At 38.6% G+C, this 26,261-nt stretch overlaps 1 protein-coding gene across 1 annotated transcript; it reads left to right on the top strand.

The window, feature by feature from the left end:
* The first annotated feature begins 3,518 nt into the window (after positions 1 to 3,518).
* RRAGD (Ras related GTP binding D) lies at positions 3,519 to 16,577 on the top strand. The gene is made up of 6 exons (XM_005421693.2): positions 3,519 to 3,832; positions 4,260 to 4,459; positions 5,423 to 5,537; positions 11,296 to 11,438; positions 13,206 to 13,354; positions 15,270 to 16,577. Exons 1-6 carry the CDS (start codon positions 3,590 to 3,592, stop codon positions 15,419 to 15,421), a joined length of 1,002 nt encoding a protein of 333 aa, XP_005421750.1. The 5' UTR covers positions 3,519 to 3,589; the 3' UTR covers positions 15,422 to 16,577.
* The last annotated feature ends 9,684 nt before the right edge of the window (positions 16,578 to 26,261 follow it).

Genomic DNA, 26,261 nt, shown 5'->3' with positions numbered 1-26,261 from the left:
TGTAAGGAATTGAGTGCTTTTCTGGGGGAAAGTGCTTTTAGGTTTGTTGAGTTAAATTTGTGAATACTTCAAAGGAATGGCCTCTAACCAGCATGGCATCTGTTCCTTATGGCTGCTTAGAAAAGTTGAAATATGAAGTTCAAATATGAAGGAATATGCATTAGAAACTGGCATTTTACAACATTTACTCTTTGCAAAAGTGAATGAAGCAGGAAACGTGTGGCATCTCACAATAGGGAAAATTATCTTTCCCGTTATAGAACAGAGAAGAGCTTAGTGTTTCTCTTGGGCATATTATGATCTCACTCAGTAACCTAGTCTGGGAAGTTGCAGTGATACATCTACTGGCATTTCTGTGGCAAATTAAAAAAGGAGTTGTCATGTACTCCTGCAGAGGAATGTGGGCAGGCAAAGCATCGTCCAATTCCTTTACATATAAGGTAATCTCTTAACTCTCTCTGAGAGGGAAGTGCTGTAGAAGCCTTGCTATCTCGTCAGGTTTGGATGATACTCTTACATTTCACTGTCTTTGAACTGGCAGGATTTCAAAAGCTAAGTAACAGTCCTACTAGCAGAAGAGTTGGTCTTCATTCTTCTCATCACTAATTCTGTTTGCAGTTGCAACTGTATTTTTTTTAGTATGGCTTTAATAGAAAGCAATTTCCTGCTATTAAGCATTACAATCAGTAGAAATCTAACAGCCTGGAATAATTTTATACCACAACGTAGAAACTCCCAAATTATTTAAAATATTTCTTCAGATATATGTGGGTTTTTAGATTGTTTCTCAAAGAAAAGGGAGTTAGGTATGTAGCTTGTCCTCTGGTTGTCTCATCAATGGTCAGAATCTTGGAAACTGCTGTCCACCTTCAACCAAGTCTGAACAAAAGACATCTCAAAGGTTATTAAGTTCCCACAAGTTTGAGGAAAACTGGCATTCAGAAGAGAGGAGAAGCTAAATGAAGAGTCCTCAGAGGGACAAGAGAGCAGTTTTGTGTGTTCACTGTGGCAGTAGCTGGCAGATGGGTGTACACTGTGTAGCCAACTGAAATGTGCTGAGCTCCAGATCAGCCACAGCGTGTCACATCTATTATTTGGAGATGTCATAAGACATACAGGAGGAAGTTGGTGTTTTTGTGGTGGGAAGAGGAAGGGGACACAAAGTACAAATCCATGGTAGATGAGACTTTGTAAGTTCAGTTGCATACAGAGCAAATGGGAGGCTTTTTATTTTTTGCAACATGCAATAAAGCCTCAACTTGAAGCCTGTTCATTACATGTTTTTATAAAGTCTTTACAAAGCTTTGAATAAATTATTTTCTCTTCTCATGGCCAGAAAGCAGAGTGAGATGGAATATACACCATTGACTCTTGCATATTGGGTTTGGTTTATTGACAAAACATAAAATATCTTTACATCATCTTAGAGCAGATGTTTATTATTCTTCTGGAGATGTGAAGTATTTTAGGCACATTTCTCCCAGCCACAGGAGTACTACCTCTGTTCAAGTTGATGGGAATTGTAGAGGAGCACGTTGAACTCAGTTTCGTACTTCGGAAATTTGTTATGTGTAGATCAGCAGAAGTGGCCATTGCTGTGTTTATTGGATGAGATTCTTACAGAGTTACCTATCTCTGTTCTGTCTGAAAGTGTTTCCCCTGTGCACATGTTCCTGCCTGGCAGTGTTAATGTGTGATAATCGACAAGAACACAGTAAGTGGTGATACCTGCCATGGTCGTTCAATTGTATTTGAAATGGACAGGATCCCTCCGATAGTGAGTCGAGAACTTGAGTCAGTCACTGGTGACACGGACCTGCACTGAGTGGCACAACCTCTCACAAGCCAGTAGATGGTGCCAGGAGATGTTTTATGCTAACACTGCAATATCTTCAGTTTGAGAAGCCCTACTTCTCTGTCACTCAAATTTGGGAGGCACAAACAGACCTGGACACGGTTCTGTACCCTCCTGGCAGATGTACCCTGCTCCTTTGGTTCTGACAGCTGTAAATGAGGCTTCAGGCACACAAGAAGACGCAAGATGTGGTCCCCACCCCTGGGTGCAAAATGTGCTCCTAGGCAAAGGATTCCTTTAAGCTTTCCATCTTCTTTTGGCTGATAAGTCTATGTAATAAATTGGCAGGTTCAAACTGTTACTGAGATTTCTTGTTTTGGATTTTCGTATTTTGGGAGTAAAGCTGACCATGTATGCAGGGCATATTCAAGAATGATGCATGTGGATAAATGTGCGGCAGATAAGTTTTGCAATTCAAAACTTATCCCAGCAGAAAAAAGAAAAAGAAATGCAATTATGTTGTGCTATGAAGTATGATCTGAATAGTCTGTGGTGCTGTGGATAGAAGGTCTACCAAACTTCACTGGATGTTTAGCCTGTTGTGTGATCAGTATTTTAAACCTGACCTCTCTGTACTGTGAGTTGTACTCTGTGGGTTTAGCACTGGCAACTCATTTTTTTGTGCTGTTTGTGTTTGACACTGCAGAGTCACAGAGGTGTTTCAAAGCTTTTTACATATAAGGGCAGTGCCATTTCACCTCAGCACCAAAGGACATTTCAAAGTTATAGGCCAACTAGATGCAGCAATTTAAACTGCTTTGGGTGTTTTGATTAGAGATAACCTGAAGCTAAAGTGTGTACAGGAATGAATAGCTATACATTCATGTCCTTACAGATACAACAGCATAGTTTACTGTTGGAACTACTTGATGCTGATGTAACTGCATCAGCACCAGAAAAAGTAGTGCCAGTTTCAAACTGGGGTAGGTAACACAATGAAACCTCTGTGTTCCCACGCCTTTGTTTTGCAAATAGGCAGATGATATGCTGTAATCTTATTTATTAGATAACAAACCTTTACAGATTGTAACATGAATTGCTGAGCAGCGGGTGAAATCCTAAGCACCTTAGAAAAGGACTCCTCATGAGCTCAGTACTGCTTACTGCTTACTCAGTAAGCAACATAGAAGCGCTGTGTGCCTGCTGAGTTGAACTCTTCCTGTAGCTCCTTGCATTTGTGATTTCATTTATTAGTTTATTTATTGGTTGATTGATTTTAGAGAAAGGCAGCCCTCAGATAGAAAGATCATGCAGAGGTACTTCACAGAGTCTTACTCTCTTCTTCCAGCATTGTGATGTATCTATCTGCTGGAAAGAGTATTTGTTATCAGATGATACTCTTTTAAAGGAGAATATATGTGGCATAGTGTTAATTAGAGTAAAATTAGGTATTTAAAGATGTCTATGTGTGATAACAGATTTTTCACATACAAACAGAGCAGTCAAACCTTCTGCAGTTCATCTTGGAGGTGAGAAGTAGATTTTCTGATAGTATACCCTAAGGGGCAAATAATTAAAGTCAAAATGCCTGTAGCACTGCTCTCTAAGCTTAAACATTGGTAACATTTGCATAAATTAATATAAAAATTTCATGAAAATAAATATCAAATGCATGTTATCTGGCAGTTACTAATTATATTGCCATAGTATATTCCTTTTCTTCTTGTGTGATTTTATTCAGTTTTGGATTTCAATGATCCCTTCAGTACTGAAGTTAAGCCAAGAATCCTACTCATGGGATTGAGAAGAAGTGGAAAATCTTCCATTCAGAAAGTTGTCTTTCACAAAATGTCGCCGAATGAGACTCTCTTCTTGGAGAGCACAAACAAGATCTGCAGAGAGGATGTTTCCAACAGCTCCTTTGTCAACTTTCAGATATGGGATTTTCCTGGGCAAATTGACTTCTTTGACCCTACGTTTGATTATGAGATGATTTTCAGAGGCACTGGAGCACTGATATTTGTTATTGATTCTCAGGTAAAAAAAGGGGCTTTAAGCTATTTTTTTCTTCCTTAAGCAATAGACAAATGGGTTGGAAAGTACAGGGTTTTTCAAAGCAAATAAATAATCTACATCACAAACACGCATTAAAAGAAGCAAATAAATAATCTACATCACAAATACACATTAAAACTTGAAGAACAGCTTGGCTATTTTTAATCTCTCCCTGCAATGTGTTTGGAAGTTAACTAATTTGTTTTAACATCTCAAGGTTCTTGCTCAGATTCATAAGTGCTGACAGCATGAGATTGGTGCACATGCTGGATGTAGGCTCAGGCTTCTACTTAAAAAACATTAAAAAAATCAAGCTGCTGTTGAGCTGTAGTACTATTTAAAAATAAGTATCATAAAATATATTTTTAAATACTTTCCTAAGTTGTAGCTCTTCTTTTTCCTTTATTAGGATGATTATATGGAAGCATTAGCTCGGCTGCATCTTACTGTGACCAGAGCCTATAAAGTGAATCCAGATATCAACTTTGAAATCTTTATCCATAAAGTGGATGGTTTATCTGATGACCATAAGATTGAAACACAGAGAGATATTCACCAGAGGGCAAATGATGACCTTGCAGATGCTGGATTGGAGAAGATTCACCTCAGGTGAGAGAAGTTCCTGTGCAGTGAATACTAAAGAGAAGAGCAGCTTATTTGACAAGTTACTATTTTCTGTCCTCTTGAACTAGAAGGCAACATGCTTTTGATATATGAAGGATAATCAGAGATACTGCATTTGACCTGAGCCAAAGTATCCTATTTCTGATTGCTGTCTAGAAGGGAAAGATGGAGAGCTGCTTAATAACACGTGACAAACATGCCAGAATACTATCAGGTTTTGCTGCAGTTGCTGTCTTGAAATAAGTTGGCTTGGACAGTGACAACAACCAGTAGAGTTCCAGGCCATGGAGTGTATGTGCCACCACATCACTTTTGCCTCCTTTGAAAGCTCTGTGCCACATGGTCCCCTCCCAGTCACTCATCCTCACTGCTGCAGCCTGCTTGGAGCCACTTGGGAAAACCTGTGCTGTAGCTTTGCTGTGTGTCTTCTGGTAAAATGGATTACTGTAGCAAATGGTGACAAGTAGAGGAGTTTGCAGGCTGGGAACCAGAGGACATCAAGTTGTCATGGCTTTCTGAGCCTTTAAAGCCAAATACAAATATATTAAAAAGAGAGGCCTGCTCCATGAACATGCCAGCTCTTTAGAGCTCTTAACTACTCAACTGCATCACTGCACTGATAAATGGGTCCTCAGCTTTCAAAAAAGTAGATCACAATAGGCATACTCAGTAATACTCCTCTCCTGAAATTTGATAAATATGTTTGTAAGAATACCAGCGTGGGAGTTGCATTAAAAAGTTCTACATTGAGTTCTAGATTTCACTGTTCAGGCTGGGGTTTTTTTTAGTATAGAGATTAGGTCCTGTGTTTCAGTCATATCACAGGGGGTAATTGCATTAGTGTAGGCACTTACAGTCTGACAATATTTTATTTCACTCATATGATGAAAGGTACATCATGTTCACAGTATGTGGCTAAAAGAAAAATGTGGTGACATTTTTTTCCAGCTTTTATCTGACAAGCATATATGATCATTCTATATTTGAAGCATTTAGCAAAGTGGTACAGAAACTGATTCCACAGCTCCCAACACTGGAAAACCTGCTTAACATCTTTATTTCAGTAAGTACTTACTATGTCCTTTGTCTGTAGATCTGGCTGTGTCCAACATGCATGTTTAGATACTCTGTTCACTGCCTTCTTAGAGATCATGAACAATGTGAACTCTCAGAGAAGTTATCAGAACTTAGTTGAAATGCACCCCCATGCAGCTTGGCCTCACCTCCATGTCTATTAAACAGCATTGATGAGCTGCTGAGATACTCAGAGTATTTCCTGAGTCACATAAAGTGGGTTAGCTGCCATCACTTTTCTGCTTATAACATCAGTCTGAATGTTGCAAAAGCCTGTGCTGCATGTATATGTTGAAGCTGCACCTAAACCTTGTATGAATAAATATTTAAAGGAACGTCATCTAGTCTGACCTCATATGGGGAGCTGTCTATAGTGCTTCCCAGAATTAATTTTATTTTGTATTGGAAAGTTTACCGAGCTTAAGAAAATCTTTTTATGTCATGAAATTTTTAGACATAGATTCCACCACAACTTTCACCACTTCCATAGTTACTCTGAAGGCCAGTTAGGGAGTTTTGTATATCTAGTGGTTTGTTACCACTGGGGAAGAAATTGCTTGCTCCACTTTTCCTGTATGTCTGATCCCTTCCTTTCCTTTGTACTGGCTCTGACACTCACTTGTTCCCTCATGGAGTTACTATACCATGCACTTATGCACTATTTAATTTAGTTAAAAGCAGGTGATGGAGGAATCCAACATGCTCTTGTTCTGACACAAGGTAAGAGATGGAAACATGGGCAGTGAGTGAAGGGGAGCACAGGGAGTAATTTGTGAAAAGGGAAAACTCCCTATTTTAGTGGTCGTTATATCAGGTCATAGTGGCTCTGAGAACTGCACGCTTTCTCACAATATTCTAATTTTGTGCTTAGCATCTAGCACTAATTTCTGAAGCTTCAATTTCCAAGCAAGATACTTTGTTGTGTCTTCTTGTGATTTTGACTTAAGAAATTATTTAATATAATTCAACAGCTTGTAAGATAAAATTAGACTTCATGGTTTCTCAGTGTGGAAATGGAGAGAGATAAAAATTGGATGTGACACGGAAAGCTAGGAATAGAGGAAGGTCATTCTAAAACTTATTCTCTTCCTATTAAACAGCACATTTATACGGTTTCATAATGAATAGTTTGCTACAAAGATCTGTTTCTTCCAAAACAGCTGGACTGTATACCAGTTATTACCATGTAGTCTCAAAACTCCATGGCAAAAAGGTAATGAAGAAATTATGACAACAGTTCTAGAGCAATTAGATAGTCGTTTTGGCACACAGTCTTTCAGAGAAAGCTGGCTGAATAATAGTCTTCCCTGTGCCAGAGTCACTCCAGTCATCCTTTGTGAGTCAGATCTCTCTATGGAGTCTCCTCACTGTTCAGAGTTGGGGAAGGGTTTGTGCAGAATCTCCACATGAACTGAGCACAGGCAGCTTCCTGAATGACTGATGACGATTGCTTATGTGTCTGGAACACCCAGCTCCAATCACACCTACAATATCAGGTATAGTTTGTAAGGAAGAAAAAGTATTTCAAACAAATGGGATGTTCAGAAAAGTGAGGGAGGTGTGCTTATTTCCCTTGTTCAGTATTTTCTTTGCTCCAATTTTATTAATGACCTAGGCCCATGTGTAGCTGCATCACTATATCTTCAGTATGCTTGCTGTTTTTACGAGTTTCTTCTGTCTGCAGACAGACTCAGAATGATTATTTGCAACCACAGGAAGATTAAGCATTGTTCTCCTTCATACAATTAGTTAGGGGGTGCCTCTTTACCTTGGCAACTTAGTAACAACAAATTTTGGCATGGATTTTGGTCATGCCTTATCTCAGGAAGCCAATGTGTTGGATATCAGGGCGGGGGTGTATTCGTGTTCTACTTTTCAGTTTCAGCGCATTCACGAGGAAGTGCTTTCATTTATGCCACAGAGACTTCCAACACAAAAAGCTGACGATTACAAAAATAGATCTGTGATCACTCTTAAGTTCACAGCAGGTTTTTTCCCCAGTTTATAACGCCACAGTGTGTGAGCATGTTTGAGGAACCATCAGTGTGACAATACTGCTTCTGCATACTTTAATGTAACAGCTTGTAAGTCATTAAATAACTGGCACTAAAAATCCATGTTAATCTTATCTGACTAACACACCAGCTTCATATAGAAGGATGCCTGTTTCTTAATTACTGTGACCTTATTAACCAATCAAACTGTGTGACATGGGAAAGTCAGGTTTTGAGAGATTGTTTGGTCTGTTTTGAGGGATATTAAAAAGTATGTATTAAGACAAACAATTATTATAGTAAAAATAAAACTATGTACAGTTTTGATTATTTAATGATTTAAATTTTGTAATCTGTAAATTCAAATGTAGTGATAAAAATAATTTGTGAAATCTGCTGTGTGATGTAAGGCCTGTTTAAATAATTGTCCAAAATTCATTACTAACTGGATGTGACTGGCAATATCCTCTATTAAGTTCTTTTGAGAGTGGATTTTTAGGGCCAAATTCTGGCTTACTTTCATACATTAAAGACAGAAAAAGATAGGCCTGCTTACCTATCCTAGGAATTGGAGGAATACTACCACTTTTACTGAACCCATTCTATTTAAGGAATAGAAACTGTCTTCTACATCATCACACCCCATATAGTTGAGAGACATGGTTTGAATTTCAAGTACCTCATGGTTTTTACCTATCCAAAATAAAATCTCATATATTCATTGCAGATTTTTTTCACAATGGCTCTCTTGATTCAGATTAACCATGGAATATTCTTACATCATTCAGAGTGCCTTTAGCACATGTTGCATCTTCTCTGCAGACTGTAGGGTTGTGTCAGAGAGAACTGGTGTTTATTCAGGCCCTCCTCTCATTTAATCAATGCCAGTCTTTCATTCAATAAGGAACCCACCAGCTCCAGAAACAGAAACAGTTGATTTCTTATTGTCATTTTCCCTAAGCATTAACAATGTAATATCTCTTTGAATATTACTTTTAATCCACCTTTTCCTGGTTTTAATTATTTTTTATTATTGTTTCTATAATTTCTGTTTGGGTTCTTTTGTGGGCTAGGGTTAGCAGGTGGAGGGTGGAGTGTTGAGGAGTTTCCACAAGAATTCTGGGAAATCCTTTGACTTTTCGGTTACAGTTGTACTAAAAACCCTGGCAGATGAAATATTGGAAGGCATGTGGGTAAATTTAGTGGTTACTACTCCTAGCAGTCCATCCTACTGTTTCACAGAGGTTTCTGTTACCATACAAGTTCTAAAGAAGCAAATATATGCAGTTTCTCAGCAGGTCCTACCACAATGGTTCAGTTGCAATTGAAAACAAGTATAGTTTGAGTTAAGAGACCAATTTCTGCCCTTAACCAGCAGGTGTAACTGCTGGAATGGCAGAATGTCTGAAGACGTTCATGGCAAATGTTCAGAAAACTTTCTGGACTGTCACTGCAAGTACAGGCAAGCTGCAGCGCCTGGAGCTCTGAGATGAAAAAATCACTTCTCATTGTTAAATGTTATTATATTGTCACTAGCATCTTAATAATTTAAAGTGCATCTTACCTGTGGGGCTGAAATTGTTGATATGTCTCTCTTTTTGTAATACAAAACTTCGTAATTGACTTCTCATGAATGACACTGCAGGGCTCAAGTTTCAGCTTCTTCTGTCTGAAATGACTTGTATTTTCAAATACAATTTTGGCAATGAGTTACAGCTATGTACTTACATGATATTTCAAAAGAGTCTTGTAATTTATCTTATTTGACAGCATCTGTTGAACTGTGTGAGGTGCTGTCAGAATTACTATTTTAAAAATAAAATTACAGAACTCCCATATGTGGCCAGAACAACCAGCTTAAATATGCATACATTTTTGTTCTTTGTGCTCAAAGAACATAGACTCATAGAACCCTGAAGGCTGAAAGGGACCTTTAGAGATCAGCTGCTCCTCAGAGTCAGGCCAGTTACAGCAAGTTGGTTATGGCTGGGTCCAGTTCAGCTTTGTGCATTTGGAAGGATAGAAACACTTCAAACTCTCAGGTCAGCATGTTCCCAATCCTTCATCATTCTTCTGTTAATTTTTTTTTTCTTGTATCTAGTCAGAATTCCAGCCTGTGCCTTTTGGCTTCTGTCCTTCAATTTTGTAGCTCTGAGAAGAGCTTGGCTCTGGCTCTGGCTTCTCTGAACCCTTACATTAGGTATTTGTAGATAGCAATAAGTCTTCTTCAGGTTGAACAAAGCCATTTCTCTGAGATTCTCCTTGTACATTCTGTGCTTCAGCCCATATATTTAAGGTATCCACAGTGTATACTTTGTTTTTAATAGTTTTTTATTACTGACTTACTGAAATAGGCTACTCAGAGAGTTTTTCCATTATGAAATACAAGAAATTCACCTCTATACCCTGTTATTACTAATGGATGTTTGCAGCCTTAGCTCTGTGTGCAGTGATGGAGGAATGACGCCTCTTTAAGGAGAAAATGCCCAAGATTCTGCTGGCCATTGTTCAATAGCATATCTAGTGTTGGAAATTTTCTTCCTATTTCAGGAAATATGGAAAGCAAGAGAGTCACTTTAGTTACTTAACTATGTGTTAAACAGTTGACTTAGAAAAGAAGGAAGAAAAAATTGAAAAGTTCTGTAACTGTACAAAAGAAGCTGAAACTATTAAAACTCGTTACGGATTTTCAGTGTGGTTTTTGGTGGTTACAGGACTACTGTGGCAGCAGTCCCAAACCCTGTTAAAATGGGAATCCCATTTCTGGAGACAATTCAGTTGGATGGAGAAAATTGCTTGTAGTCCCATATAGATGGATACTGAAGAGTATTTTGTAGCTAGTGCTCTAGCAATTCTGGGTAGTTGCCCTTTTTTCATGCTGGGACAGGTGTGCCGGTGTAATCCTTTGACGTCAGCCAGTAAGGCTGCTGTTTTCAGTTAAGAAGTACAATTATTTTTTTCCAGGAAGCAGAGGCTTATGGCAGTTTACCTTATCTACACAAAGAGTAAGAGCTAGCATTCCTGGCTAGCTTCTCAGAGCTGTGAATACGATACATCTCCAGTATGGAGAGTGTCTTAATCAGCTTGGCAGGATCACAGGAACACAGCTGTCATCATTTTAGCAAGCCCTAACATTTTAAACATGGCTTTAACTACCAGTGCTACATGAAACCTGAAGGCACCATCACAACACTGGTCTCTCTCCTGTGATCCTAGAAGGTGTTCTATGGAACCAGACGCTAGAACAGCTACAGACTGCAATGGAAAAATTTCTTAATTTCCTTGGAAATCAGTTCCTGAGCAGTACTGTCTTCTTTGTCCATCAGTGTTTTCTTCCCCTTGTTTCTATCTTCTCATATGCCCACTTAGAATAACTTTAGATTACACCTTTCTTTTATATCTGTTGCTACAATTAAAACACCAAATCTTGAACTTGGAAGATTTTTCTGCTCCCCCCTTGCCCTCCCTCATTTTCCACTGAAAAGAAATCTCTCCAGGTAGAGCAGTTTGGGAGTGTCACTTGTCATTATGTCTGCTCAGAGGCAGAAAATGTTGGAAGGTTTGTGAGCATTATGGTTTGCTACAAATACAACAGTGCTGTATGTACAGTTCTTTCAAAATGAGCTTGATTGCAATTTAATTTCTTTAGCCTAGACTTTTTGTATAACAGGCAAGTAAGGGAACAGAAAAGCTTGGGGTTAATTTGAAAACATGGATTCCACTTTATTTTTCTTTTTTTCTTCTCTTGAATAGAATTCTGGGATTGAAAAAGCATTTTTATTTGATGTAGTCAGTAAGATCTATATTGCAACAGACAGCACTCCAGTGGATATGCAAACTTACGAGCTCTGCTGTGATATGATAGATGTTGTGATTGACATTTCTTGTATATATGGGTAAGTAAATTGTGAATGTTTTCCGTAAAGCTGTGTACTGAGAATCTGAATAGCCTCAAAATTCCAGTGATGTGGATATAAACAATAATGAGAATGGGTAATTTGCCAAGACAGGGGAGGAGAAAAAGGCTGGCTTCTGAGGGGCTGATCCTTCCCAGCAACAAGCATTGCTCCCTGTTCAGTCTCTTTTGTGAGCATCTTCCTATTTCTATGCTAATAATTTTATTTGGAGGAAGAAATCAGAAGAAACCAACCTAAAATAAGAGGAAACCTCATTTTTTTCCCTAGGGATGAAATCAACAGAGGGATGCCTCCTGTTTTAAAAAGAAGTGGGGCCATATTGAGTTTTATTTAATAGCCAGTGGCCTCTAAGAGCCGCAGAGAGTTGTTTCACTCTCATTTCAGTTCTCTGTTTGTCCTCTATTCCCTATATGACCTTCCTGGGTTTTTTCAATTTCCCCTTTTTGTACACTAGCAAGTGGAAATATCCTGGGCCAGCATGTACATCTCCTTGCAAGTTACGTGTTCAGTGGCTGGGCCCTTGGCCAAATGTAATGCCAGCCATTCCTGGGAAAGGCAGGGGCACATTAAGAATTAGTTCACTAAGATGCTTACACTTGGAGGCCAGTGCACATCATGCTTAGAGGGTGATAGGCTGGGCTAGCTTTGCATTTGTACCACTGACAGACTTCTTGCTCTCTGGGAGAGTCTTGGTGCACACATGCAATAAACACTGGAACAATAAACTTGAATACTTAACCTAAAATCTCTGAAGTTTGTATATTCTACCGTGTGTTTCAGATTTTGGAGTCATCACTTCAGTAGCTGTGTTAGAACTTGTTTTACAGAGGTATAAAATAAAGGATGCTGATTTTTGTAAAGAGAAGGAGTCTGCTGTGTAGTTCAAAAGAGTGTGCATTTAATAATTACGTGTACAACACCACTTGTGGGGCTCTTTATTTACAAAATATCATTCTGCCACTGTGCTTGTGTAGCCATTTAGCCTTTATCACCTGAGATCTGCTTGCCATTTTTTAGCTACAGACTAAAGATGATATTACAATTAATTTTTTGTCCTCTGTTCCTGGAGCATCTGTGGAACTTGCCACTTTAATATATTATTGAGACTAATTGTTCTGGGAGGTTGGTGATAACAATCCATTTAACAATATCTGTGTGTGCATTCAGGAATGAGGATAAAATTACAACGTTACAATGTACAAAAACATAATACAGTGATCATCATGACACAGCATCTGTGAATGAGAAATCTCTTTTCATAATATGATGTTGCAAAAGCAAACATCTCATGAGGAAAGTCTCATGATGTCTTAAACTATCAGTCAGCTGCTACCACTCAAGCAAGGTTACTGGGTTTGGAGTTATCAGTAGAGACCTACTGTTTTACGTGTTTATGATAAGTCATAATATAAAGCACTGATTTAAAAAAAAGCAGCCTTGTGGGAAATGGGTGGTAACTTACTGAGGAAAAAATAAGGTTCCAGTTCAGGCACTTGGCAATCAAACCGCCTGATTTCTAGCCCCAGATCTAAGGTTTGGTATGTGATGTGGTAAACAATTTAATCTCTTTGTCTTCTTAGTTTACTAGTGTGTAGTTTGAAGAAGAGTCTCCCTGAAAGATGAAAATGAAGATTTCATAAAGTTTGAGATTCTTTGGTGAGAGAACCAATGTAGCAGTACTTTTGTTAACTAATCTGGTGTCTTGTATTTTCTTGTTTGTTTGTTTGTTTGAATACTGCTCTTTAGGCTTAAAGATGATGGCACTGGAACCCCTTATGACAAAGAATCAATGGCAATCATAAAACTGAATAATACAACTGTCCTTTATTTAAAAGAGGTGACAAAATTCCTCGCTCTTGTTTGTTTTGTCAGAGAAGAAAGCTTTGAGAGAAAAGGTATTTTCCCCTTTTCTAGTATTGCATTAATTTTCCCTTATATTAGTGAGTTAATGAATAACTGAGGTTGTCATTAGCTGATAACAGTTTCTAACTGTATCATAAATATTGAGGTAAGTACAGCTTGATAAAGCTTACATAACATTTTTAAAGGGATGAAAGTACTTGTGCAGGCATTAAGATGGGATGAAATCATAAATGTATTTGACAAACTTCTGATATGAAAGTATTTGAAATTTACATCCAATGCAGAAAAGCTTCCACCTGCAGCTGTAGACTGTGTTAGTTTATATTGACTGACACCGATTTGTACCTGTTGACACCAGCGTACACATTTGGAACAGCTTGCCTGCCATAACCAAGGGAAAAATTTTGAAACTGATGGATAGACTGTTCTGGCTTTTCTTATATCTGAAAGCAGGCTTTTGAAAAATTGCATATTAAGGACCTAGTCTTATTTAGGAGTGCTTTAATTTTGCAGTTAAAGTGCATAACATTTCTTTGTCATCTTTCTGGTCAAAGTCAATACTGAGCCCTTAGTTCATGACCTCTCTGCCCACTAGTATGATGTTCACTGAGCTGCTGGTCTTTGTGACATGCCCTGAGACCAAAACTCAGCAGCGGAAGAGCAAGCTGTCATCTGGGCTCGTGTGGCCCATCTTGTGATAGTAATTCTCCAGTCAGTGTTGGTGTATTGTGAACACAGCACTTGTACCATGTCTGCTGGGCTGTTTGACAGCCTGGTGAGCTTTTGATAGAACTTAAACTGGTCAAATGTCTCTTCCATACCCCTACCACCTTTATTGCCTATGAATGTTGGATGCAGTTGCTTTCTGTAGAAAGCATAAGAAGTGTTATTTCTGCATGCTTACTAGCAGCACTGTTTCAGAAAGACACCATGTTGAATAAACATCCCTTAGGGTTTGTCCATAACTGTGTGAGGCTGTTGTGTCTGCATAGTTGGGACACTTGGTAGCCTTCACTTTTCTGCACTAAGGTTCTGGTATTATAATGGAGATGAGCTTTTTGTGCCTCATGAATTCCAAGTAATATTTTGTCTGAACTATAGGAAGACAGAAAACAGTTTCTGGGAAAAAAAAACAACGTGTAACATGGTGGAGTTAAACCACTTAAAAATATGCATCTCCTGTTAGGGAAACTGAAGTGGAAAATGCTGCAGTATTTAAGAAAGCTTATGGCATTAATATTAAATGAGGTCATGAGCTCAGTACCAAAATTCTAAAATTGTATTCTGGTGTTACAGAATTGTAGCACTCAGTAAATCTTCCAATTGACTACCAATATGGCTTTACAGCTTTTCTGTGGGATTACATTCAGCCCACATGGTAATGTTATCTATTATGTAAGTATCTAATCTAACAGCATGTCTATTGTGTTACTTTTTAATTACAATGTAAGATGAAATACAGCTGGGTGAGATTTGTTAATAGTTCTATCAAGTATCCATTTCAAAGTTTATGTATTGTCAAAAAACGAACATTCTTTGATTAATAGGTGGTACTTATTTTTATCGCAGTTATTCTGTAAAACAGATTTCCAAAGTGACACCATATTTTATGAAAGATTTCAGTTTTTCTGCTAGTATACTGAGCACTTCTTCAAAGCCCTTTATTAAATTAAGGATCTGTTATCTGCCAATGAACTTCTGTTTGATTTCACTTAAAACATACCAGTATATATAGTAGCAGACATTGTATCAAGCTGTAATGCTTACTGAATTATTTGTATTTCTCAGGTGTGCTCTTGCTTAGCACAGAAAAAATTCCTGGACAGTTCACTGAATATGACCTCCAGACAGAGAGTATTTCACTAAACATAGAATATAAGCAATGTTTTCATTACCTTATTTATATGAATGTCCTTATTAATATGTAAAACATTTCTGTCTCTGTAGGATTAATAGACTACAATTTCCATTGTTTTCGAAAAGCCATACAAGAAGTATTTGAAGTAAGAATGAAAGTAGTAAGATCTCGAAAACATCAAAGCCACCTGCAAAAAAATAAAAGACCCACTCCCAATGGGACACCAAGAATGCCACTGTAACTGAGGTTTTCTGGCAATGTGGCGAGCAAAGTCTTCATGAAGTTGATGTGACTTCTGCATCTCATTGCACTGAGGGAAGAGAAGAACAAATGGGACTGATGTATTATATGAATTTTCCCTGAACGTTGAGAAAGCACTGTTTAAATATTTTTATCCAATCAGTTTTTTCATATAGTGAGCACTTTGAGCAAAATGTTGTATATATAAACATTGAGGTGAGCACTTGTAAGAATTTTCTTAATATATGCTGTAAACCTTTTTCATGCCATATTAAGAAAAAACAGCTGTGACAGAAATACTGGGTACATAATTTGCACTTTTTCTTGTTTTCCTTGTGGACTTGGACTTTGATAAACTTAGTTTTTATGGTGATTTTGATGCATGGTGTCAGGTAAAAGGTATGCTGTAGTTTATTTACCTGCTACAATCAAATTGGTTAGTAAACAATTAAGAAAACTTGGTACAATGCCTTTTTAAATTTGTGACAGCTAATACCTAACATTCATACAGATCTAATTTCATATATTTTTCAATTTGTAAACTGAAGAATAATATTGAAGTATTACAGCAATAAGCACCTTACCAGGAATCGTAACTGGTAGGTAAATATTAGCTTTTATAAAACAGGCTTTTGGCCAAATTTCATCCGGAGTTCTCCTTAACACTGGTCATGCCCTCTCTTGGGTCTGGTTTTATTATTTACCTCAGCATATACCACTAAAATACCTTTCTATAAAGATGATTGTTTTGTAAAATGGCTCTATGTTGCACTGGTATTTTTATAAGGCTTCAGAGGAGTATGTTGTATCTGTACATCTGGATTTACATTGCTAAGTTTGTGTTGAGAGCCTGCACGTGTACAGTAGGTGCAATGAAGAATCTCTATGTATTTCCACCCTGGCATTCTGATGTACTGATAAGTCATAAAGGTGTGAGCACTGGGTTCTGATTCCCTCTATCAGGGGTACATCTGTGATTGAAACCAAGACGAGACCATTAAAATGAGGACTGGACAATCTACCTGCTGTAATAATCAGCGTACATCACTACTTTTTATTTTGATATTGAACATGGGCAGATGTACCACAGGATCAGCCAGGACAGCAGAGGACTCTCAAACCTAAAAAGAAGTAACACTTACTTTCCATGTTCTGTATTGAGTGTTTCTGTTTAATTAGTGATACAAAATTATAATTTCTAGATGGAAGGGAAACTCTAATTTTTACCAATTGCATGTGCAGTCTAATGGTTTTGTTGGCAGCTTTTGGGAGTGAGAAGAACTTGACCAGAATGGGAGGCAGCTTGCTGTACACCAGAAACAGGTAAGGGGAAATGTACCATATTCACAGCTGATCTGCCCCTAGCCAAAATAGCTCTGGGGGCAGGCAGGAAGATGGAACTAATGGCTTTGCCAAGAGTTGTGTGATAAGTAATGCAGTTCTAGGGGCTCAGGAAGGTGAGAAATACTGATAATAGTGAAAATCACTGATCCTGGTGCTGGTGTGAAAAACAGTGACAGTAGCTGTAGTCAAATCAGAGTGTTTAAAAAACAGAGTTCTGATTCCTTTTAGTACTGTCACCACCCATCGTCTTAGTTGAGGGCAATTCTTCTGACTAGCCCCTCAGTTAAAGTAATGCCAAGTTTTTTTCAGAGTTCACCAAAGCAGTGATGGGTAAGAGACACATTTTGGCAGCTTTCCAGTCCACAGGACTTTCATTGAAGGGCTGCTGTAATTCCTGGCCATGTGTTTGTCTTTCATTTTTTTGAGATTCCCCCACTGGGTCACAATCTCTGTCCTCCCTCTGCCCCACTGGGTGTAGGTGGCTATGTGGGACTAAGAACACCTACCAGGCTGGGCCAGATTTTTTTGTTGTTGTTTTTATGTGTAAATTATCTCTTCATAGTGGCTATGGTGTGAGTCATAACTAAATGTAGCTTCCATAATTTGATCTGAGTTCTATGTAGCCATGCATGCCCTTGTATTAGAGACTATCAACTTGTTTAAGACAGTGAAGTTGCCTCTTGTAGTCCCATCTAGAATTTGGAACAGACTATCTAGCATAATTTAGTGAAGGTGATTTTAGCCAATGTAAAACTTCCAATTCAATATTATCAGAGTAAATGTAATTTTGATCAGGTTACTTATGTTTCAAATATAAAATTTAAAGAATGTTAAAAATTCCTTAATTTTAGTGTTTAACTTTGGTATTTTCAGGTTAGGTGATAACTCATTTCACTTTTGAGTAATCATTTTCTAATGTTCTAGCTGAAGTGATTGAACACTGAGTGAGGCATGCAAGGTTCTTTTTACAAATATATTCTAGAAAATATTTGAAAATTTGAAAAAATTCTTTTACATTTTATTGAGATTCTAGTTTTTATTTTAAAGAAATTAAATACCCCATGTGCTACAAGAGCCACTTTATGCGGTGTTGATACACCTTTTCTAAAATTAGAAATTGTGGAAGAAGTAATTACTTTCTAAATAGTCCAGTATTTCTAAAGTACCTGATCCATTAGTCTCCATTTCTTATTTATCATTGAAGTTGACTAGAAATGGTAGGGACCATTAATGAACAAGCCATGTCTTTTTAAAACACTGGTTTACAATAAACCCAAACCAAATAAGTATCCTGTAGACATTTTAAAGTCAGGAGCTAGATAACTATAAAATATTGTTTCCAAGAACTTGTTACAGTTGAGGGAATCCCTGTAAGTAATTCAACAGGCAGCAGCTCAGGCAGCAGAGTGTAGGAAGAGTTCTCTGAAGAGTTCAAATGCACCTTTGAGCATGCACTGGAATGGCTATTTAAAATGTTACAGTGCTGGAATATGTTTCTAAAATCTGGTGATTACCGACATGCTGTGCATTAGCATGGAAGTGTAATTGACAGGAGCAAACTACTCTGATAAAGCATAATTCACATGGATCATTTGAGCTCTCATGTTTCATGATAGAACAAGGTTGTTTTTCCCACTAAAAAAGTCTGTGGTTTCTCGCATGTGAAATTGCACTCCTGATGATTTGATACTAAGAGAGCTCATTCTATGAAAGTACTGCAGCAATTTTTAAAAGAAATGTTGACCTATGAACTCCCTCCATCTTTATATGCATCATCAGAGTAAGTGGAGGAATTAAAGAAAATAACCCATAATTGCATACAGTAGCAACTGTTTGCTTTAATGACATATTTATTGTGCTGTCATTTGCAACAGTCATTATAGAATATTTTTTTCTTAAATTGAACACTGAGGTTTTCCTATTTTTGTACTGATGATGTACATGACATCATGTCATGATTTTTGTGCTGCAGCTTTGTCCTGTTAGATGGACAGATACATTAACACCAAAATTTCTTACTCAGATTCTAAATGTTTATCAATAGCTGGATGTGAATTTACTCAATTACAGATAAACACATCAAATTCTCCCATTTCAGCTGTGTGGAAAATCAGAAATAAGCTTGATTGGGAAGTTCTTTTGGGCTCCTCTTATATGGTGGCATATGGTTGACATCCCACTTGATTTCTCACTGTATTAATATTTGCATATTAGCTCATGCACATATCTTTAAATAGCTACATTTAAAAATGACACTAGCAGATTGCTGCTTTTAATTTGTTTTCTCCCTGGTATCTGTGTTACCTTTCTCAGTTTGCTGTCTCTGAATTTCATATTTTGCTGTAACCAGGTCTGATACTCAGTCTCCTTGGTTCCTGCCAGCCTATTCCCTTTGGCTTGTAGGCATTATGAGTCACAAGCTAGGTCTTGAGCTAAAACCTGAAAAAATACTGAGTACAAAAAATCTAAATTGTAGAAATCCATTACATGCTATAACATCCCTAAAAAGACTCAACATATTTATGTAATCCTGGTTTGTATGCATGCCATAAAATATGTATTGATATTGAAGTTACAGTTTATGTTCACAGTTGGATTTTTAAAATTTCTTAATCATGTCCAGAACGTATTTTAAAAAATATATAAATTTTAAAAATATATAAATATATCCAGGATGAAACCCCCTAGTGCAGCAGTTTATCACAATGTCTCTTGGACTAAACGAACATATTTTTGATAAGGTAAAAGATTTTCATGAGACTAGTCAGAGAAGATACTCTACTGAATATTCCCCTGAATTCCTGGACTTGCTACAAGTAAGAGGGATTATTTATTTCAGGATTGCTGAATAGCAGAAGAAAAAGAAAAAACGCCATTGATGTCCTTTCTTTAAAAAGAACCAAAGCAAAAATAAGAACAAGCCAACAACTAACATGCGCTGGCCTAAATTGAGAAGCATTGGGATTAGACAAATGGATTAGTGCAAACATGAGAGGCAAGAAAAAAAGCACAGAGGGCCAAAGGTACAGCATATAGGCCAGAACATTTCAGTGTATTCAAGCTGCCTTACAGAAAATGTTCAGGTTGGATATTGGGAGGAATTTCTTCACAAAAAGGGTGATTAAACATTGAAATTGGCTGCCAGGGAAGTAATGGAGTGATTAAACATTGGAATAGGCATCCCTAGAGGTATTTAAGGAAAGACTGGATATAGCACTTAGTGCCATGGTCTAATTGACCTGGTGGTGTTTAGTCAAAAATTGGACTTCATGATCCCAGAGGTCTTTTCCAACTGAATTGATTCTCTGGTTCCATGAATATGTAGACCAAGGAAAGATAATGGGCTTACCACAACAGGGTCAGCTATGGGGAGGTAGTGTGGGTGAGGCCGGTTACACCACATGGTCCTCTAAGATCCAAGTAGTTGACAGGGAAGAACAGGACAGTATCAAAGCTGCCTGTCCTATTTTTTAGCAGGATTTACCCTTTGTGTTTTTATCTCCATTCAGTGCAAACCAAAAGCCATTCTGAACTGTGCTGAACTGAAGTGTAGTGTCAGTAGAAGTATAAACCCTATGAATGTGTTCATGCTGGAAATCAAAAAGAATTCTAAAGCAGGAGAGCAGCACAGGGAAAGCAAAGAGCCTGACTACATCCAAGAGAAACTTCTCCTTGTCAGGGAAAATGTGTGTAAGTCATGACATTTCAATTCTTGAGTGTGCTAGCATCAGAGAATGCTATAGTCTTAACTCACTTTCTCGTCAGCACTGCAAGTTTCTGACCCAGATGAACCTGTGTTTGCATTTAGGTGTTTCTGTGTCAGGTAGGTTCCCCCTCAGCCAGTTCAATCCATGCATCACTGGAAATTCTTGGTCCTCAAAAAACTGGCCTGCCTCCTTACTCCTTCCCTCACAAGCCCCAAGTCTCATACCTCGTGCATGCTTCCTAGATAAATACTGTCCTACTCCTTCCTCAGCTTTCTGTTATCCAGATCAAACAATCATCCAACAGTTTGGGAGCCAGTAGTGCTTTCAGACTCCTTCACAACTAGTGCTGCAAGCTCTCTTCTGCAGCTGGAGCTCCTCCTAATGCTGCTGATTGAACTGCATAATAGGATGGAGTGATGGATGCCCCAGAAATAAAAACTTTCAGCAACACTTCTGGGGTTTCTAAAAGCCCCACTATCCAAGGCCATCATTCAACTCCAACTTGTTCTGAGGTTAAGTCAGCTGTGGATTGAATTCTCCCTTTGCTGATGCACATCCACATCTGGGTTTGGGGCTACTTTGATAATGAGAGCCATCTGAACTATGGGAAATGTAAACCTGTTTCAACTCCTTTTGCAAGGCAGTATGCAGAGAGAACAGATGTGTCTTCTGGGAATCCAGTAGTGCCAGATCTAAAGGTCCTGGGGCCATCTCTGTCTCCAAAACCTGTGCTGAGAAGTGGAACCATATTCTGTTTCTCTGCAATGCCCTTTTCAATGACTGAATTGTCCTCTGGTGAGCCAAATGGTCGGATCCAAAAAATGCTTCTCTTTCAATACTCCCTTTGCAGCTGATTCAACTTCTTTGGACTGTCAGTATGCCATCATGCTGTCTTGGTCTCATACCCCAAGTGCTGAACACAAGTTTTGCAGCAGAGGCATACAAATTCATTCACTACCACCATTCCTGTTCCCCTTGCTCAGCAGTGTTTCCAGCTCTGTTCCTTCATTAATTTCATATTTCAATTCCACATTTTCTGTCTATAAAGCAGCAGTTGTCATTCAAATTTTGTATTCTTCATAAAGTCCGTTATGCAGAAACTTGATTATTGGCTTTAAATTTAGTATTCTCTTGACAGATTATAAATGCCTTTCTGCTTTGCTCAGTACACCCTCTCCCATGAAAGCTTCCAGCTCCCATGAACTAAAGGCATTTATAAAAGTTCCTTAGCATGGAAGAAGTTCTTTCCTTCTTCCCTCCCCTTTTTATATTGCTATGATTAATAGTCCTAATTAAAAGCTATAAATCTGAAATTTGAATAGTTATGACAACACCAGACTGCACAATTGTTTTAGCTTTTGTAATTCCTCTTCAGAGTAACAGTAGCCTCTGCAGCCTGCATCTCCTGTGAGTCTGTATCCTCATGAGTCACCTTGCTAGACACCTTTAAGCAAGGAAAAAAAAAAGCCTGCAAGCAGATACTGACAATTTACCAGAGTGAAGTAATAATTTATTGGTTAATATAGGTAGCTGTGACTAGCAAGCTACTAGACTAAGCATTAACATGCTCACGTCCCCATGCAAGACAACAGATGAGTATTCTCTGGCTCAAGTGTCACCACACTGCCATCTTTTGACACTCTGCCTTTTCCTTCCAGCACTTTACACCTTTTTAACACTGCTGTCTTTTCTCTGGACCATATGTCAATAGCCCTACCTCCATCTCTGGGTCTGCCTTGCCTTATGTGGCTCTGCTGTGCAGTTTTCTCTAAGAGGGCCCAACCAAGGTTCTGGGATTGAGCCCTACCAGGGCTGGGCTGTGGAGCCCAAGCAGCTGAAAATGCAGAGGAGAGTGACCTGGTATGAGGCAGTGGAGATCAGGTCAGTACAGTCAGCTGGAGCCCAGAGAGCAATGCAATTTGCCAGAGGGTAGGCATATTTGGTCAGCAGAGCCACTCTCTGGGCTCTCCCAACTGTTGTGATTAGGGCTTTAGTCCAAGTGTCCACATGGATTCCTTATGTCCTTGAGGGCACTCTATGCACTTCACCTGCTGCTGCTCTGTTCAGAATGACAACAGTATCCCATACCTTTCTGCTATGTATGGATATCTGGCATAGCTTAGGATACCTCAGACAGCATCAGATGCTTCTGTGTGCAACTGAACCAAGCCCCAGATTTCCACTAACCATCTGAGAAACTCCTGTGTGCCCCAGATATCTACAAGGGGCCGGTGAAGACAGCTGGTAACTCAATATATCTTGGTTAATGACACAGTAAGCTTACACCAATTGGTAAATGCTTTTTGAGGAATTTTAAATAGACAGCCTGCTCACCAATCTTTTATTTCTATTGCTGAGTCAGTCAGAGCTGGATGTAAGCAGCTGTATGCAAGCAGGAACATGCAAGTGCGCATTAAAGTGGTGAGTAACAGTTTTGGAATGGATGGGTGGAAGGACTAGATGGCAGTCCAACAGACATAACCCTGAGTGCTTTGCCTCTGCCTGATGTGTAATTGTGAGGACAGGTGCTCCCTTCCCAGAAGAAAGCTTATGGAAGTAAGTTAAAATGAAGGGCCATGCAGAAGAACTCAGATACAGAAAAAGTGACAAGAAAATCTGGGGCCTGAAACCGTAAAGAGATAATGAAAAACTGGCTGCATGGGTCAAAGGCTATGCCCAGCCTTTTCTCCTGAAATGGTGGCACTGGAGCAAAATATTTTAAAATTTTGGTAGTTTGCAACTGCCTCCAGGTATCTAGTGTGCTCTGCAATTTGCATGGTGAAGAATATGCACCAGAGAAAATTTCTGCCATAATCTGTAGCTGCTAAGGACAGAGTAACTAAATCAGGGAGGTTCAGAGTCATGAACAGCTGTCACTTGGACACAGATTCAGCTTTGACTTGGGTCTTTGCACATGTCTTCTTAACCAGGAAATCATCTGAACTATTACAGCAATGATGCCAGAAGACTGTGAGTCAACTGGTTGGCATGATTCTGCTCGTTCTTCAGGGAGTAAAGAAAAGGTGAAACATATGTACCTTTATTTTGACTTCACATTGTGAAACATCTCATTAGTTCACACTAACTCTGCACCAATGGTCCAGATCAGGCACTCGCCTGCTTCATCTTTAGAGCAATCTGGTAACTTTTTTCCCTACTATCCTTCATTTCTGAAATAATGCTAATTAAAAGTCAGCTGGCAAAGCCCCCCATTTTGTGAGATGGTTGCCTTAGAACTAAGCTTGAAGAACAGACAGTAATTCCTGAGAGGAACCATCCATCTGTGCAACTGCTGCAGGGCACTGGTTACACAATGCCACCCTTGTTTTTATTGATGAGGAGGAGGTGCACTTGTTGAATCCAGATTTACAAGGTCTGAATTCACACAGAGGATTTTAAAAGCTGAGACTGTATTAGTCACAATGAACACCACGATGATTTCTCTTGCAAGTAATATCTGTTCCCACTGACAATATAGGCATATGAATATTAGATTCCTTAATTCCATTAAGAGTTTAATTCTGCAGCCAACTGTCTGTATTGAAAGGCTAGCATTATAAATGAGGCAAACACTTCTACATTTTGTGAATTTGTAAAAGCAGGGTGTGATTGCTCTGTACAAAGAACTATTGCATTATCATAAGCTTCTGTGATGTCAAACCTTCTCTAAAATAAATTATTCATAGCTGAATTTATGAGACAGCCCACAAAGCATACAAACTCCACTCTGAACTGACTTTAGATAATCACCTAACATATTTATACACTCATGTCATACCATTAGATGACTTGCACAGAGAAATAAATAGTAGTTCAGTGTCACATAACCTAGCATAATTCCCTGAGATTTGTAAGAACATACACTGATGCATCCAACCTTTGTGCAAAAACTGAACCCCTGTGTCACACAGGTGTTCTGCCTCCCAGAGAAAGAGGAGGTTTTGGGAGTAACTCCCTCTTTGTGGGCTCCTGCTGGATGCTTCTTAGTGTGCATCCCCCCAACTCTGCCTGCTGACCTTTGTGATTCCCATTCCTACTGGCTGAGATCCCTTCCTGGACCTTTGAAGTCAGTTCATCAAGGATCTTACTGTTAAAAATAAGAGGCTATATTGAATGAAATGCTTGTAATTCTTCTAAACTGAGGGGAAATGCAGGATACATTTCTCTCAGGTATAGAGAGCTATGTCCATCAGATGCAGCTATACATACATATATATATAAATACTTATGTATACATATATATAAAAATACCTAACCAGGGTAGTCTAGAACACAGAGGACTTAGCTTAATCTCCCTGTGCAGGTAACTGAAAAATACAGGAACTTTTAAAGCATGATTTGTTGGGTTTACAGCTAACATCTATTCCAGGCAAAAGGAGCTCCCAGTTCTCTCAATCAGCTATAAAGTGAGCCTCAGGAATCAGCTCAGAAATCTGTATCCATAGTTTGCAAGTGTCCAGCAGAATTTCACCCATATATTTACTCTGACTTGGCCTTTCTTTCACAGTAGAAACACCTTCAATTGAAAAATTATTCATTTTATCAAACCTTATGACTGTCATTAATTTTTAAATATTTTTTTTGCACCAAAAGGACCTATATGCTAGTTTGTTCTGAAGTTAGGTGGATCTATTAGAGCTTTCATCCAAAGATAACTAGAGAAAAAAGTACACATAAACATGCGTAAAAACTTTCAGCACAGATTCAGTGTGGCATTAAACAACAAAATCTTTGTTGCAGCAATGTTCAGGCGAAGTTTCAGTTTCTATGTGCTTCAGCTTGTTTATTTTTTCACCAAGTTAGATCATATGACAGGATACACAAGCTACATGAAGTGCTGCCAGCATGTAGAATTTGACTGCAATTTTGCTACTATATTTGGTGTTTAGTTTTAAAACCCCACAAGTTCTAGTACAAAATGGCTTCTTCCTGCAGAAGTCTAAACAAAAGGCAGATGAAAAATCCAAAGGGTATTTTTAACCAGAGGCAGGAAGAGGAGGGAGGCTGCTGCTTCTGGATTGGCAACACTGACTGTGCATGAGCTCTGCAGTGCCAGCTCTTCATGTGCCCCAAGCAGCTGCCGAGATGTGGGGTTGGGAATTAATCCCCAGATCTCTAACTGTATGCTGACTACCTTGCAGGAATCAGCAGTTTCATCTGGCAGCATTCACCTCCTGCAGCTCTGACTTTTAACTAATAGTACATCTGAAAATTAAAGCAGTCTTGTACTGCTAGCTCTGCACAATACCTCATGGCAATTCCCCCTGCTCCCAGACAGGCCACTTTGTAGCTTACTTAAATGGGGAAAATGTGCACTTTATTTCAGGGTATTTCTCTTGCTTTGAGTTTATTCAGCTCATTTTCAACAGTGCTTAGCTCTCACGCAGTTAGAGTGACTAAATATCTTTTTTTAGCTGAAAGCCCAAAGTTTCACATTAACTGCAGGTGTTTCCTCCTTGAACTATATAAAATGACACTGTAAGCACACCCAAGGGTCAAAGGCCAGAGCCCAGAAGGCAGAGCTGAACTCCACATTCTGCTTAAGTAGTTCATAATAACTACCACTTCATATACAACTTCAAAAATTATCTTCAATCAAAAGAGATTCCAGAATTTTTACATGAAAATCCAGATTTCTGAATGGAGAATACCTCTCTCCTACTTTGGGGCAGGGCACAATTTAGTGACAGATTGTCCCAATGCCCTTCTCCATCTGCACAGCAAGGTGGCTCTGGAAGACAAGGAAAGATAATTACGACCAAAATAGTTTGTGAACCCAACAGCCAGTGC

Source organism: Geospiza fortis, unplaced genomic scaffold (assembly GCF_000277835.1).
Source record: "Geospiza fortis unplaced genomic scaffold, GeoFor_1.0 scaffold264, whole genome shotgun sequence".
Lineage (NCBI taxonomy): Eukaryota > Metazoa > Chordata > Aves > Passeriformes > Thraupidae > Geospiza > Geospiza fortis.
The sequence above is the reverse complement of the archived record's forward strand: the minus strand, read 5'-3'. Positions and strand labels throughout refer to the sequence as shown.

Coding starts and splice junctions, on each gene's coding strand:
- RRAGD (XM_005421693.2), top strand. CDS start 3,590: ATGGGATTGAGAAGAAGTGGAAAATCTTCCATTCAGAAAGTTGTCTTT. Junction 3,833..4,259: donor TATTTGTTATTGATTCTCAG/GTAAAAAAAGGG, acceptor TTCCTTTATTAG/GATGATTATATGGAAGCATT. Junction 11,439..13,205: donor GACATTTCTTGTATATATGG/GTAAGTAAATTG, acceptor ACTGCTCTTTAG/GCTTAAAGATGATGGCACTG.